Source organism: Thermothelomyces thermophilus, chromosome 3 (genome assembly GCF_000226095.1).
Source record: "Thermothelomyces thermophilus ATCC 42464 chromosome 3, complete sequence".
NCBI lineage: Eukaryota > Fungi > Ascomycota > Sordariomycetes > Sordariales > Chaetomiaceae > Thermothelomyces > Thermothelomyces thermophilus.
In genome coordinates, this window is record NC_016474.1 from 3151041 (window position 1) to 3165441 (window position 14401).

The 14401-nt window shown below is 56.9% G+C and overlaps 4 protein-coding genes across 4 annotated transcripts; all 4 read right to left on the minus strand.

Moving 5' to 3' along the window:
- Positions 1-460: 460 nt before the first annotated feature.
- Positions 461-1791, minus strand: MYCTH_2304857 (uncharacterized protein). Its single transcript, XM_003663170.1, has 2 exons — positions 1590-1791; positions 461-1529 (listed from the first exon to the last, which is right to left on the minus strand). Exons 1-2 carry the CDS (start codon positions 1656-1658, stop codon positions 594-596), a joined length of 1005 nt encoding a protein of 334 aa, XP_003663218.1. The 5' UTR covers positions 1659-1791; the 3' UTR covers positions 461-593.
- A 1245-nt stretch (positions 1792-3036) lies between these two features.
- On the minus strand, positions 3037-4757 carry MYCTH_2304858 (uncharacterized protein). The gene is made up of 2 exons (XM_003663171.1): positions 3757-4757; positions 3037-3640 (listed from the first exon to the last, which is right to left on the minus strand). Exons 1-2 carry the CDS (start codon positions 4446-4448, stop codon positions 3151-3153), a joined length of 1182 nt encoding a protein of 393 aa, XP_003663219.1. The 5' UTR covers positions 4449-4757; the 3' UTR covers positions 3037-3150.
- Positions 4758-5421: 664 nt separating this feature from the next.
- On the minus strand, positions 5422-7796 carry MYCTH_2304860 (uncharacterized protein). The gene has a single exon (XM_003663172.1). The coding sequence runs from the start codon at positions 7463-7465 to the stop codon at positions 5522-5524; it is 1944 nt and encodes a 647-aa protein (XP_003663220.1). The 5' UTR covers positions 7466-7796; the 3' UTR covers positions 5422-5521.
- Positions 7797-9366: 1570 nt separating this feature from the next.
- Positions 9367-12837, minus strand: MYCTH_2118447 (uncharacterized protein; the record flags this gene model as incomplete). The annotated part of the gene is made up of 8 exons (XM_003663173.1): positions 9367-9893; positions 9946-10275; positions 10351-10394; positions 10455-10645; positions 10729-11119; positions 11175-11448; positions 11503-11998; positions 12052-12837. 8 exons carry the CDS (start codon positions 12835-12837, stop codon positions 9367-9369), a joined length of 3039 nt encoding a protein of 1012 aa, XP_003663221.1.
- Positions 12838-14401: the final 1564 nt, after the last annotated feature.

The following is a 14401-nucleotide window of genomic DNA, read 5'->3' on the forward strand; positions in this document are numbered from 1 at the left end:
ATCGCCCTCGGTCGGCAAAAGAATTGAGAACACTAATTAGAGAATTTCTACTGTCTAGAGCGCTGCCTGTTTATCAATTTCCGTCACCGCCTCGCTACTTATGCGCCTCCCCTTGGTCATTATCAATCCTTCTCGCTCATTTCACATCTGATATCTCTCGAAACCTGCACTCCACTCCATCAAAAAAGCTGTTCCGAAATAGGCGGCTCCTTCGGGGTTCGTTCTGGATACTAACTGCCGCCCCGTAGGATAAGCGTACGTTGCGGCGGGTAACAGTCCCCCCAATCTCTCGTCTTCTAGCCAGCTCTGTCTGGCGGCCAGGGCCATGCCCGCGACGAAGAACTTGGCTTAGGGTCGCCCCCTGGAAATCCGACACCTGGCTGTGCATTATTGGGTGCCGCTCCCGGATACTGATAGACATAGCCTTGCTGCAGGTGCTGCCACCGGGAGGCATCGTAAAGGGCAGGATGGTTGGTGGCAAAACCTTGGTGTGGCCACATCCAACTAGGTGCATCCGCTGTAGGTGGTTGTTGCGCGAAACCGCCCTGCGCAGGTACCGGCTGCTGCTGCTGCTGCTGCTGCTGCTGCCACCACTAGTAGCCGCCATAGTTTCCCTGGCTCGGTACGGTCTGCTGATAACCCCCGTGCGGGTGCATCATGGGCTGTGCCTGGAGGTGCTGCGGATGTTGCTTAGGACCCGTCTGGGCCATGACCAGGTCGTTGAACCACGGGTGCGCCAGAGCCTCGGCGGCCGAGAGGCGGAGCTCAGGTCGGAGCTGGAGCAAGCGCTGGAGGAGGTCGATGCCGACGGGGTCGATTTGCGGCAGAATGCTGGAGAGCGGCTGCGTCGCGTACGTCTGCCACGAATCCTTGTACTCGGGGAATTGCGACAGGCCCGGCCACGTCCTCTCGCTCGGCGTGCCCATGATGCGGAAGATGCGGATGATCTGGTCCTCGTTGGTCGTGCCGGGGAACAAGGGCCGACCGGAAAACATCTCGGCCATGATGCAGCCTGCTGACCAGATGTCGATGCTCGTGTTGTATGTGCGGCTGCCGAGCAGGACGTCGGGCGCCCGGTACCACAGGGTGACGACCTCGTTGGAGAAGGTGTTGACGGGAATGCCAAACGCCCTGGCAAGACCAAAGTCGCCCAGTTTGAGCTGCCCTTTGCTGTTGATGAGCAGGTTCTGCGGCTTCAAATCCCGGTGCAGGACCCGGTTCTTGTGGCAGAAGTCGATGCCTTTGAGAAGCTGGTACATGAACGACTTGATGACTGGGGGCTTCAGCGCGCCCCTGTCGCCCTGGGTGTCCATGTACTTCTTCAGGTCGCCGTCCATGTACTCAAAGACGAGCATCAGCTTGTTCTCGGTGTGGATGACATCGTGAAGGGCGACAATGTTCTCATGCTTGAGCTCCTTCATGAGCGAGATCTCGCGGATCGCGGTGCTGGGAGTGCCCTCCTCCGAGTCCAGGTGAATCTCCTTCAAGGCCACTAGCTCGCCTGTCTGGCGGTTACGCCCTTTGAACACCTCGGTCATGTTAGTACTTCCTGGGGCCGACGCCGGATTACCGAGGAGGTTCCAACTTACTGTGGCATATGTTCCCTCTCCCAGCTTCTCGAGCTGCTGGAAGGACGCAGCATGCCTCTTTCCATCCATGACTCTGGTCCAAGTCTTGAGCGCGCGCGCGGTTTGAGGAAGGGTGTTGGACGATCGATCAAGGTCGCTAAGAATGGCAGAGCGGGCAATTCGTGGCGATCGAGTAGAAGACTACTATAGTGTGGCGAGGCGAAGAGCGCGCTGCCCGCAGCAACTGGCCGCTTTTTAAGTGGGAGAGCGAGATTGGCGGTCTAGTGGCGCTGTAGTTCGTGAAGAATCTCGAAAAGGAGGGGAGAAAGCGTGAGCCTTTCCGAGGAATGATGCAACTAGACCCTGATTCCGGGGATTATGAACTTTCTGGCAAGCGAGTTCGGGACGGGGGCTGGGCCGGTCGGCGGCGGATCCCACTGTCGTTGAATGAGTAAGGTAAAGTCGGGTGCAGAGGAGCGGTAAAAACGGACGAGAAATTGAAGAGAGAACGAGATCCAACGTTTAGCCCTGCCGTGTGCTGCCTTTTTGTTTTCCGCCCACGGGTAGATGAGATGGGCGACGTGCTCTTCAAAGCCAACCGAAACACATGTCAGGCCGCAGCCAGGGCGGGCCAGGATGATCGGGGCGGCGTTTAACCATTGCAATGCGAAGGCGAGGCACGAACACCTGCCCCGCCCCCACCAATCGCTTCCGTCGGAGCCACCCCGTGCGGGCGACCGTGCAAAACACGTACTTTAACTGTGCCGTGCCAGTCCCAATTCGGCAGGGTTCGCTTGCAAGCTGCAAGAACAGAGTACACCCCAAAGATCGTGGGAGTGCATTCAGTACGAAGTAGGGAAGCAATCCGTACTCGCAAGAAGATTGACAGATCTGATGAGGATAGAGCAGGGACGGAAAGAGGTACGGAAAAATAGGCGTATCGGCCAGGAAAAGATGTGCCGACGATGCGCTTCTGGGTATTCAAACTGACAGAGATCAACCCGAAGATTCGTGCAGGGGTCTTTTTCCTCTTTGAAGAGCATGCGATCATGGTGGCATAGAAGCATAGCCACAGTGGCACGGCGAAACTGCGTGTGTGGAGAGAATTGCCGAGTGCTCTCCTAGAATTGCGAGAGATCTGACAAGCTTTGCGGAAGCCGAGCGCTCTCGAAAATTGATTCCATGTTGCCCCCTAGAAAGCGATCGAATTACATACCGCGTGTGTGACCCAAACCCGGAAAAGGGTCTGACAGGCTCGCTTTACCCTTCACGTCGCTCACTGATTTCGGTATTGCGGCAGCGTGCCGATCCCACGAATTCCACCTCATCAAGGGAGTTTCTTCCCCCTCTCTGACTTTCATCCGGTCCCTATCACGGGAGCTGTTTCGACGAGTCTGTGTCGAGCGTAGAGTGCCGAGTGCTGCTTGCTTCTCTCGACTGTCGTTCGTGGGGTATAGGAGCTCAGCAGACATTCAGTATCCATGCAAAGTCGAGTAAAGGCGCCAAGGTGCCGTCTGAGTCTAATGTTGTGCCCATGTGAATATTGCGTCCAAGCATAATTGCGAAACTGGTGTCTCGTGTCTCAGGGCTGCCCGTCCTTCGGCGGCTCCGTTTTCTGCACGTCCATCCACTCTAGCGTGAACGCGGTGACGATGCGCACCCAGTCCTTTACCGTCGGAATATCCAAGTGCTCTCCGTCGTCATCCAAGGTGTGCCATACATCCGGGAACGGCCCGGGGATAAGATGCAGCACCGGCGCACCTCGCTGCATGAAGGGGACATGGTCGTCGCCTACGTAGACGCCGCCGCTGAACTGGGTCGCCATCTTGCCGCTCTCGGGCAGAAACGGCTCCTTCCCGGGCTTGCTCTCCAGCAGGCCCAGCTGCCGCAACCTGCCCTCGAGTGCCGCCATCCGCTGGTACGCCCAATGGGTACCCTGAAAGTACGTCGGCACCCGCGGGTTCGGCGCGCCCAGCAGGTCGAGCAGCACGAACAGGCTGATCTGCTGCATCGGGCTCTTGAACGGTGAACCGGCCGGGTTCGTGGTAGCCTCCCATTCCTCGGCGAGGGCCCTGGAGTCGTTCGCGGACCAACGCTGATTAGCGCTGTCCTTTATTTTACGTACGTAAATTGGCCCCGAGGAAAGAGAAGATCAAACAGAACAAAAACTAACAAGAAAGGAACTCACCTCGACCCGTAAAGCGAGTCGGTATCCGTCCACTTCACAAACGCCTCCTCCCCGTCCAAAAACAGGATCTGGATCCCCTCATCCCTCTGCCGCCACTCCGTTGCCTCCTCCCCCTCCTTCTCCTCCTCCTTCTCCTCCTCCTTCTCCCCCTCCTTCTCCCCCTCCTCGGCCCACATCTTCTGCAGGAACCCGTCCACCGTGCGGGCGACGTCCATAAGGATGGCGCAGGGGGCCGCGCTGTCGGTGGCGCCGACGAAACCTTCGGGCTCGCGCTTGCTGTCGTAGTGGGCGACCAGCGTGAGGTAGGAGGCGGTGCCGGGCCCGCGGCGGCGGGTCCAGGGGGGCTCGCGGCGGGCGATCAGGTTCGCGAACGGGACGGCGCGGTCGCCCGTCGCCGGCGTCGTCGACGTCGAGTTCTGCCACCGCACCTCCCACTGCGGCAGGTGGGCGGCGAAGAAGGAAACCAGGTGCGCCTGCGCCGCCTTCTGGCCCGGCGTTCCCGGGACGCGGGGGATCAGCAGGGGGGCGAGGAGGGTGCCGTTGGTGGGGTCGTAGTCGTCGGTGGAGGGAGAGGGGAGCGACTTGAGGAGGGCGGGCGAGAGCGGGGTGTAGGCCTGGGAGAAGGGGAGGGAGAGGAAGGGGAGGAGGAGGAGGAGGAAGAGGATGGAAGAGAAGGTTGGGAAGAGCGGCATGATCGTCTCTTTTGGTATCAGATACGTATTTGTTTGATCGTGCACTTTTTATATAAAATATATCTCTCGATGGGGGCAAAAGGAACGAGCCCGGTGCTCTGAGATGGACTCGCGGGGCTCGTTTCTAGCGCAGCGCTTCGGGCGTCATGCTCAGAGCGTCGCCGTGAACAAGCTCGGATCGAATTGCGAGGCACCGCGCATCGGCACACGGAGGATGTTGAAGAAACGACGGGAATGTCTGTTGTGCGAAAGAACAAAAGAGAAAGTCGAAAAGAAGATCAGATCTCGAAAAGGCAGGGTCCAATGAACGTGTTGTTTGACCATGCGAAGAGCAGAGCCCCCAGAATCTCTTGACACGGTTGCTTGTACGGTGATTGGCCAGTTTTGACACTCCTGGACCTTGAGCTGCGGCCAGCAAGGTTCCGCTGCCGATCTGGTCCCCGCGAGCCGCTTGAGACAACCCCTGCAGAACTCGGAAGCAACCTTGCACATACGAGTGGGGTTATACTCCATACTATATGGTTGCATCGTTTGCATGCGCTGAGGGCAACTTTTATTCGATATGGCAAAACTACTATACAGAGACAGCACAAGTTCCCAAGCCTGGCTCATCGGAGTACGGTCACAAAGAGCGGCTAAAGAAACGCACGGTGAAATAAATAATCTTCCAGTTTCTCGTAAGTGGCTTAAACACGCATGTTTCTCTCCCTCATCTTCCTCTCTCATTCTCCCTCTCACTCCCCTGCCAATGCCTCCGCACATTCCGTCATTCCCCCTTGGAATTATGATCCCTCCCACATTTCCCTCCCTCTCGCGATGGTATCGATGCAGCCCTAATGATACATTTCAAGCACGAGAAACACAGCCCATCTAGCCAATCAGCTAAGCCCGAACCGTGACAGCCACCGATAGGTACCGAAATCCTCCGTGTCCCAATCCTCAGAATGCCTGCACTTGCAGTTTGAGAGAAGAAGAGATAAGTGAAGAACAGAAGAGATAAAGAAAGAGCTCCGAGAAAAACAAATTCCTCCTCATGTATATGCACGGTTGAACATAACACCTCCCCTTACAGATCATCCATCGTCCTCTTCATCACCTACTTCTCCAGCGGCCCTCCTCCGCTCCATCTCCTCCTCAAGCGCTAACCGCTCCGTAAAGCTCCTCGGGGCCGCCCCGGAGAGTCGCCTGCCCATGCTCGAGGAGACTCGATAGCTTCCCAACTTCGCCGCCTCGGCCTCGCTCACGTCGTGGACGCTGCCGACGAGGAAGGGCACGTCCTTCATGCCCGCGATCTCGTCGTACAGCTTGGGGTCCTTGATCGGGGCTGCCGTCACCGACCGGCCCATGTACGAGCCGATGCTGCGCTCGAAGAGCGCGGTCGAGGGAGAGACGGGTGGGATTCGCACTGCAGAGGAGGGGGAGGAAGAGGAGGAGGAGGAGGAGGAGGAGGAGGAGGGGGAGGGGGAGGAAGGCTCGCCGGCTTGCTGTGGTTGAAGTGTCTGTTGCTGTCGCAGTTCTTGGCGGGCTGCTTGCCGGAGGCGGCCGGAGATGCTGTCCTCATCAGACGATTCGGCTTCGGGAAGGTATTTCTGGTGCTTCTGGGTTCGGGAGCTTGTGGATCCCGCATCTTCGTCAAAATCGAAGAGCGGGTCCAGGACGTCGTCATCTGCAGCGGTAGTACTACCGTCTGTCTCGGACGCTATAGTGTTTCTGGCCGCCGCCGCTGGGGGCTTTGGCGGCGGGGTAAACGGGCTTTGTTTGGCGGGAGACGACGACTTGCGCCTGGACGGTATCGAGAGGAACTCCTCGTCGGATTCGGACGCTGCATTATCCTCGTCATCGTCTATCGCAAAAGACTCTCGGGGCGGCGGTGGGTCGGGCTGCCGGCTTGCGAAACCTTGCCCGTCTCCGGTGGCCCGGAGGGTCACCTGGGAGTCGGACTTGTCCGGCAGGCCTGGCGCGTTCTCCGGCTGCTTCTCCCCGTCCATCCCGTTCGTCTTGGCGCCTTCTGCGGCTTCCTCTTCTCTGTTCTTCGAGGTCGGAAGCTCTCCGGAATCCGGGCTGACGAGCCTCCAGGTTGTCCCCTCGTCGAGCGGACACCTGGAGAGCGCCTGCAACGCCTGTGTCGAGGACACTTTTTTGGGTTTTGGCAGCAGGTCTTCCTCGCCTTCGACGTCCAGCAGGGACGGCCCCGTGTACTCGGTTGTTGAGTCATCTCTGGTGGCGTTGACCGGCGTCTCCGCCTCGGCTTGCGGTTTTGCCCCACTTTCCGCACCCGGGGTGGGCACTGGTGCCTGGGGAGAAGATGATGCTGGGAAAACCTCCTCGCCCTCGAAATCGAACCGCACCCGTCGGGGGCTGCCCTTGGCCGAGCTGGACGACCGCCGCAGCGCGCTTCTCCGGGTTTTCGAGTCGCTGCCGGTTGACTCGACCGATGACGTCGACCGGTCTGTCAGGCTCCGAGCCGGCCTCGGCCTACCCTCGTGAGCGGCGGATGATGAGGGCGTACCGGCCTTCCTGGATTCATCTATTTGGCTGACATTGTCCGGTGACTGGGAGAGCGCCTGTCCGTTAGAGGCGGGCGGAGGCGACATTGGCGGCGAGTGCAGCGCGCGGTTGCCGCTCTCCAGCAGCGGCAGGAAAGCCGGCGTAAACAGGCCCTGGAATTCCTTCTCCCTTGCGTGCGGATCCCGCGCGGTCTCCTTGGGCGTACCCGAGGTATGGCGCAAAAAAGGTGGCGGCGACGTCTTGCGGTCCTCCCAGCTGGGTCGGTCGATTGCTGTCGAGTCCGGTGCGTCGCGGCTTGGGGGGTTCAGCGCCGGGTACCTGCCCGCTGCCACGGACGCGGTGATGGCTCGGGATACCTCGGTGGAGATGTGATCCGGGTATTGTTTGAGACAGTCGTCCATGTGTTTGTGAAATTCGGCCAGCATGCCGCGCCGGTAGGCAGCGACCTTGCCGTCGAGCTCGGCGAGCTTGTCGTGCAGCTCGGACACGAGGCGGGCGGCCTCGTCCATTACTGCGCGCGTGCGTGTGCCGGGGGCCGAAGGAACCCCGCGAATGACACTCGTGCTCGTGGTGATGCGCGTGACTCGATTGGATGACTGGCGATCTGCAGGCAGCAAACCATAATCCGAGATGCCGAGATACCGTGGTGCAGAGGCGCGAGAATTGCGGGAAAGGCGTTTCCGGATCGAATCCGAGTTTTGTGGAGGTCGAGCGTGTGCCCTGACCAGACTGGGGCTGTGTGCAGAGGATCCTCCTCCTCCGGGGCATGTGGTGGTGAGGTCAGGTAACGTCAACGAGGGCCCCTCCGCCGCAGCAAGCCCTGGTTCCAGAACCTGCATTAGAGTCCCACCTCTCCGAAGTACGAAGTACCTCCTCGATCTTTCTCGACCTTCGCGCAGTGACCCCGCCTTGGCAGCGTCAGGCGCCGGTCGCCGGCGGGAGGGGGCCGGAACAGCCCTCCAGGTCACTCCCGCCGCGAAGAACTATGTATTGTATGTATTGTACTGTATTGTATGTACATACATACATACATAGTAAGCGGGAAGGTCCCTGGAAGCCCCTCACCTAACAATCCGACACTGTGGGAATTGGGTGTCGTCGATTGGCGATGCAACATCGCCGCCGACAACGGCTCTTCCAATCACACTTCGCTCTTTCGCATTCTCTTTCCCTCTCTCTCTCTTCCCCATCGTTCTCTATCTACGTCACGGGAGCTGCACGTAATATGAGGATGCAGCTCGCTAGACGACAAGCTCTACCGGTCAGTTTGAGCGAGGGGGGACGTCGACACGTTATTGGCACGGAACCACGAAAATCCGCACCAAACCTCCGCCTCACTTCGGGCGTCCGCGATGTCCTGACACTTATCGCTCCGTGCAGCAGCAACGGCAATGCTCGGTTGGAGCTAGGCAGATGCTTCAGCTAGTGTATGTAATCCGTACAGTACTACTGTATTGCAGGGATGCTTTTTGGGAAGTAGTCATCGGGAGCAAAGTGTGTTCCGTGCTGTCCCCGCTAATTACTCCTCTGAGCGACAATAACCAATGATTTTGGATCATAAAAGCTCAGCACATGATCCTCCCATCTCCACGTCTACCCATGTAGCTAAACGGCATATGTTCACCTCTAGGACCCATTGGAGATGCAAGTCTCAGGCAGAAGCTTGGCCCCTGGAGTCAGCCTTGTTGGGCTTCACAAGCTTACGTTGGTGTTCCAGCGTTCTGTCCTACATGTGTACCGTACAGTACAAGTACATACATACAAAGAGGAGACGCCTGTTTGTCACGCAGTTTCAAACCCTGAGTCAAGGAAGAAGAAGAATCCTGTCGGGGAGAGCAAGGAAGAAGGTGAAAGAGATAAAAGATAGGGACATCTCGGCTTGACGACTCCTTTAATACCCAGCCGCTCCTTATCAGGCACTAGCGAGCGCATTCGGGGATTAGCGGCTCCCCGTACCAACACTTTACGCTGGTAAGATCGATTCCTTGGCTGAGGATCGTCATTTTCCATCCCTTTGTGAAGCTAGATACATCAGAGCTTCGCTCGCCAGCAGATCTCGGGCTGGGCCTGTTTGACGAACTCAAGAGTCATCAATGACTTGTTCCCTCCGCCACATCAGCCCATGGTAAGCCAAGTTGCGAGACATCATGATTCCATCCCAACTCATTTCCGACATACTTCCTACACACAAAATAGAACATTCCGTTTTCGGACCGCCAAGTAGGTCTCTGTGCACAAGGCGGTGAGACAGGAGACGGAGAAACGTTTCGAAAGCAAACATAGTCAGGTGTTGATCCCGGCGCCATGGCCACCCGCTCAGCAAAGAAAAGAGGCAAGAGTCTGATCCAGGTGGGTGAACTAGCTGCCCACTTGACCGGGTTCGTCCATGTTAACCGGGAGGTGTCAGTGGTCAGACGCCTTCCATCATGGCATCCTCTCCAGAAGCGGCCGCGAATGACGGCTCCCTCTTGATCCGCACGTTGTCCTTGACGTCCATTGCAGAAGAGCATACGTCCTTGTCACTGGTAGGGACGACTGGGGCACCAAGAGTTGCTTCGGACCTGGCCACGGTAACCGATCCTTCGGCTTCGACATCCATGATAGTCAAGTCATCAGATCCGCTGGGGGTCGCAGGCCGAACAGCGGGGTGCAAGACAAGCTCGAAGCGCTCATCAACCTCGTTGAGCAGATCCCAGATCTTATCGCGGGCCGTCTCCAAGGCCTTGAAGATGTTTTGATTTGCCAATAGGGAGCTGTAGTCCCTGTTGACCAGATCCACAATTTTGCGGATAGCGTTCTGAATCTCCGATTCGAGGTCGTCGAGGATGCCCTTCAGAGCCCTTTGCACCTTTTCCGTGACAGCCTCGAACATGGCATGTCGAACGCTTTCAACATGCTCGACCACATGAGTTTTGATGCGCTTGTAGCAACCCTTACCTGAAACAAAGTCAATACTCTCTCAACACCATGGGAGTGCAGGCGTTCTCACCGTGCTCATCAACACAATACGTGTAGGCGCCCGCCATCCACTCGGCAACGGTAGGAACAAAAAGCCTATTGGCTTCTTTCTGACCGGCGCCGATGATGGCTTCGAACTCCGTCATGTCTTTGAGCCCCCGCTCCAAGTTCTTGACTTGCCGTGTTGCCAGGGCGAAGGACGGCGCTTTCCTGAGCTCTGGGCGCTTGGCCATCTTCACGCGGAAGGATCTCAGGATCTTGGCGAGCTCGTCACCCAAAATAGTCAGGCGTTGGGGAAGAGCACTGGAAAAAACATGTTCCCATGAATATGCCAAACGCTTTGTCATTGGGTCGGCGAGGGCTGCCGTCGGTTAGAAACTCAAGAAGGCCGGTTTTCAGAAGACGGCAGCGTAGAGGAGCGACATGGTGAACTCACCAGTGTTGAAGTTCATCGGTCCCCTCTTGCCTTTGAAGACTCCGCTGTGTGGAAAGTTAGCACAAATGGCCAGAATGTTAAGTGAGCCAACCTATATCACCTACTCTCTGGCGCAGGTCGCGCGGAAAGTTTGATATGCCAAACCCCCGTCGTCCTTGGGACAAATCCAAGAATTGACAGTTGAAACAGCGGCCTCCGAGGCTAGTGTAGCCGCCGACGTGAGTCTTCGAAAGATTTCCAACTCGACGATCTCTCGGCATTGATCGTGAGCCTGCTTAGCCGCCGACTCGAGCTCCTGAACCAAAAAGCGGAGATGAGTCAGTCGTGATCCCTTGCGAGATTGGTGCATAGGAGCATGAGATTGGTGATAAGACCCACCTGCTTGAGCTTAGCCGTGGCTTTTTCGAGGGACTGGACTTCTTTCTCTCTTATGCCGTCGGCAAGCTTCAGTGGCTGGTCGGATTGAACAACTTGGAGATAAAGGGAGGTCAGGAACTGGCTATGATCGCCAAGGAATCGACGGCAAGCTACTGCCCGGGTCTCCTGGGCAATTCCCAACGCGTATCTCTGCAAAGAAGGTATTTCAGTGTCCTCCAGACGATCGAAGCCTGCAACCCGTTCGTCGTTCAGGAGTCTACCGGAGATCTTCTGGTACGCCCTGCTTGACACGCAGAAGACCGGAAGTTTCTTTGCCACCTCACTATAAACCCGGCAGGGACGACTAGGGTCAAAGCCATCTTCGTCATGAGCTGCGTTCTCCTGGTCGATTCTGATAGCTTGTTAGCTCAAGTGGAACGCTTTGATGTGAGAAGGGTTTGGCTCACTCTCTGATTCCCTCGGCAAACTGTGCCTGGATGACAGGCCGAGAGAAGTCGTTGCGGTACTTGATGCAAGCCTGTCTCGTCTCCGATTTGAGCGACTTTATCTCTGCCTTCACCGCTTTGAGATCCTTATGTTTCGGAGAAACCTGCCGTCGAAGCTCCTTTGAGTCTTCGCGCAATGCGTTGTACCGAGCTTCGACCTCCCGAAGACGTTGTCTAGCGTCCTCCCTCGAAATCTGTTCTTTCTCCGGCTTGGCGTCCGAAGAACTGGATTCCTCTTCCTAAACCGAGTCCGTGTCTTCAGATTCGCTTTCCTGCAGATTCCGGATACGCTTGCGGCTCCCAAAAGCAGCTTTGCGGGAAAGGCGCTTGCGAGAGTTCGCGGGCGAAAAGATGATGAGTTCATCCTCATCATCTGAGCAGTCGATGGCTGCGCGAAGCGTGTCAATCTCTGTTCGAAGTTGCTCGATCTCGTCGTTCACTTCTAACAGCCTCCCTTTCAGTGTGTCGACCGCATCCTGAAGCGTCTCGCGTTCAGGCTCAAGGATCTGGGCTCGGGCATTCAGCTTCGTAGCCTCTTCACCTTCGTCAAGAGTCTTGAGAATTTCAGTGACTGATATGTCGTCAGCCTTTGAGCAAACGACCGCAATATTTGAATAGGTGCCATCGAGTTGTAATTGACGCTTGAAAGAATCTCCAAGAAGGTTCCGGGCAACCTTGTCGTCAACCGCTCTGGTGATAGGTGCGACGACCCACAACCCCGAGCATTGTTCAATGTATTTGGAGGCCACTGCAGATCGGGCGGCATTGGAGTCATGAACTCCGGGCTATACCACGTGTTAGCGTCCCCAAGCACACAGAAATATTCATGGAGACCTACGAGATCCACCAGAACAAGGCCGGACTCAAGGATCGGTGACCGTATAAAAACCTTAACCACCTTGATTAAGGGCCAGAATTCCATGGCCCCAGCTCCCTTCTTCCTCCCAGGAGTTTTCTCCTTGGAATCGATATATGTCTTGAGAAGCTCCAGGAAACTCTTGGAGCCTGAACTAGCAATCTGCTTGACGGTGCCAAGCAGGCTTTTGACTGTCGGCTCTTCCACGAGTTGGTCAATGTCGAAAGCGCCTCTTTTCACCTCCTCGCTCTTCAGGTACGGATACACTACTCGAATTTTATGGTAGGAAATTGCGGCCTCGCTCTCACCGATCGTATGCTCTGAGCCGAGTGAGTCTTGATCGGCTGTCATGTCCGCGAACATTACTCGCAGTTCCTTGATCCAGTCTTCCTTCGTAACGAAATGGATCTCTGCGCGGTACTTCTGTTCCTCTTCAGGGGAAGTGTTGTAGGCAATCTCCGTGATGGCGGCTGTGCAAGCCCTCATCGAATTGGTGGGCACGAGGCATTCCTCGTCCAGAACGGCGTTGATAACGGAGCTTTTCCCAGCCCCAGTACTTCCAACAACGCCAACAACAGCACGTTTATAAGCAGTCTGTGATCGAAGTTTTTCCGTAGTGTTGACCCATTCCGCAATCTCAGGAACAGATCTTGCATTCTCGAAAGCTTTATCGATTTTCGAGAGAACTTCGAGCCCGGCTTTTACGCCGTTTTCCAGTTTAGATGGAGACTTGTCATTTATAAGTTCATGGAGCCGACCGAACTCCATGGAACCCTCCGAGTCCGAGCCCATGGTGGCCCTATAAAGCTTGTCAGCCCATATCCTACTAAATTCAGCAACCATTACCATGGTGAATGCTAAATGTGCGGCTGCTAGGGTGAGGGAACGCACGAAGACCGAACACCCTTGGCAAAGGAACCAAGATATTGCTGGCTGGGACGAAACTAGTTCAGAAACAACTTACCTGCAGAAAGCGATTGACTCGCGCCGTGGGCGGCACTCCTGGACCTACTGGTACGGGTCTGCAGAAGTGGTGATAAGATGCGTTGATTCTTCCAAGTGCCTCCGGCACTTGGGGATGCTGTCTAAATACATGTCAACCCTGGCTCGTCGTCCCTGTTGGTAGGCCGGTCAGATCTGACCCACTGTCAGTCAAATCCTATAACAGGTACCGGGGTTCGAAAAAGAAAAAAATGACAACCCGTCATCACTCAGTAAATACATTAGCTATTAGCCCATAGCAATAGTCCTAGCAAATATCCGTTCCGTTCGTCCTTTTATTACCAAATCTATCTATCCATCAATCCTTTTTCCTCCCAACAGGCCCCAGGTTGTCGAGGAATGCAGATACTGCAGACGGACGCTCCTGTGGAGGGCGCGCGAGTGTTCTGGCCCTGGCCTGGGCCTCCCTGACCGTAGTGCGGCTACTGTGAACCGTACTAGTAGCCCTTTTGTGCGAGAGACTCTCTTGCGTAGGCGTATCCGGGCGCGGGCGTTTCTGACCGCTAGTCGCGGGCGGCGGGTGCGCTGCCGGCCGGGCGATCGAACTCGGGGGAGCACCGCGTCCAGTGGTGGCCGGCGGAGGTGGCCGAGTTACAGGCTCCTGGCTCCTAGGAGCCCTCTGCAGTGCGGCGATTGCTGTAGTGCGCTCGGTAAGCCGGGCGATCATCCCTTCCAGCTGCCGCATCCTCTCATCTACTCCCTTCTTCCAGTCAAGGGTGGCCGCATGGTTGTTGTTTGCGACCGTGGAAGCCTCCCGCAGTTGCTTGAGCTCTTCCTTGATCTGGTCAAGGGCCTCCGTGACACTGCTGATGGCCTCATCCTGCCTCTGGACCATGGTCTGGGCCACGCTGAGAAGGTCGGTCTCGGTGGCCAGGTGCCGGCGTTTGGCGAAGTCCTCGTCGGCCTCGTCATCCTCAGCGGCACCGTGGGCTGTGGTGACGTGAGTGGGTGCAGGGTGTAGGCCCTGATGACTAGGCGGGCCGTAGTGCAGGTAGCCGAGTTCGAATAGGTAACCGTCGACCAGGGCATTGCTATCTCCCTTGGGCGCGCAGATGCGGGCTGCCAGCAGTTCCTCAGGCTCTGGCATGCCGGTAGGCACTACACCGGTGGCGTGGTAGGCCTTGCACGCATTCTCCAGCTTTTTCTTGAGGCTGCGCATGGCCGCATTGGCCCCGTACGAGTCATTGCTGGCCTTTTGGTGGAAACGGCGGATCCAGTGGCAGGTGCGGATGAGCATTTCCTTATTGCCGCGGCACTCCCAGCGGGCGCGGGCAAGGCAGTCCTTGATGGGCCTGATCGTCGTGGCCGTGGACGGATGTAGCAGGCCGGA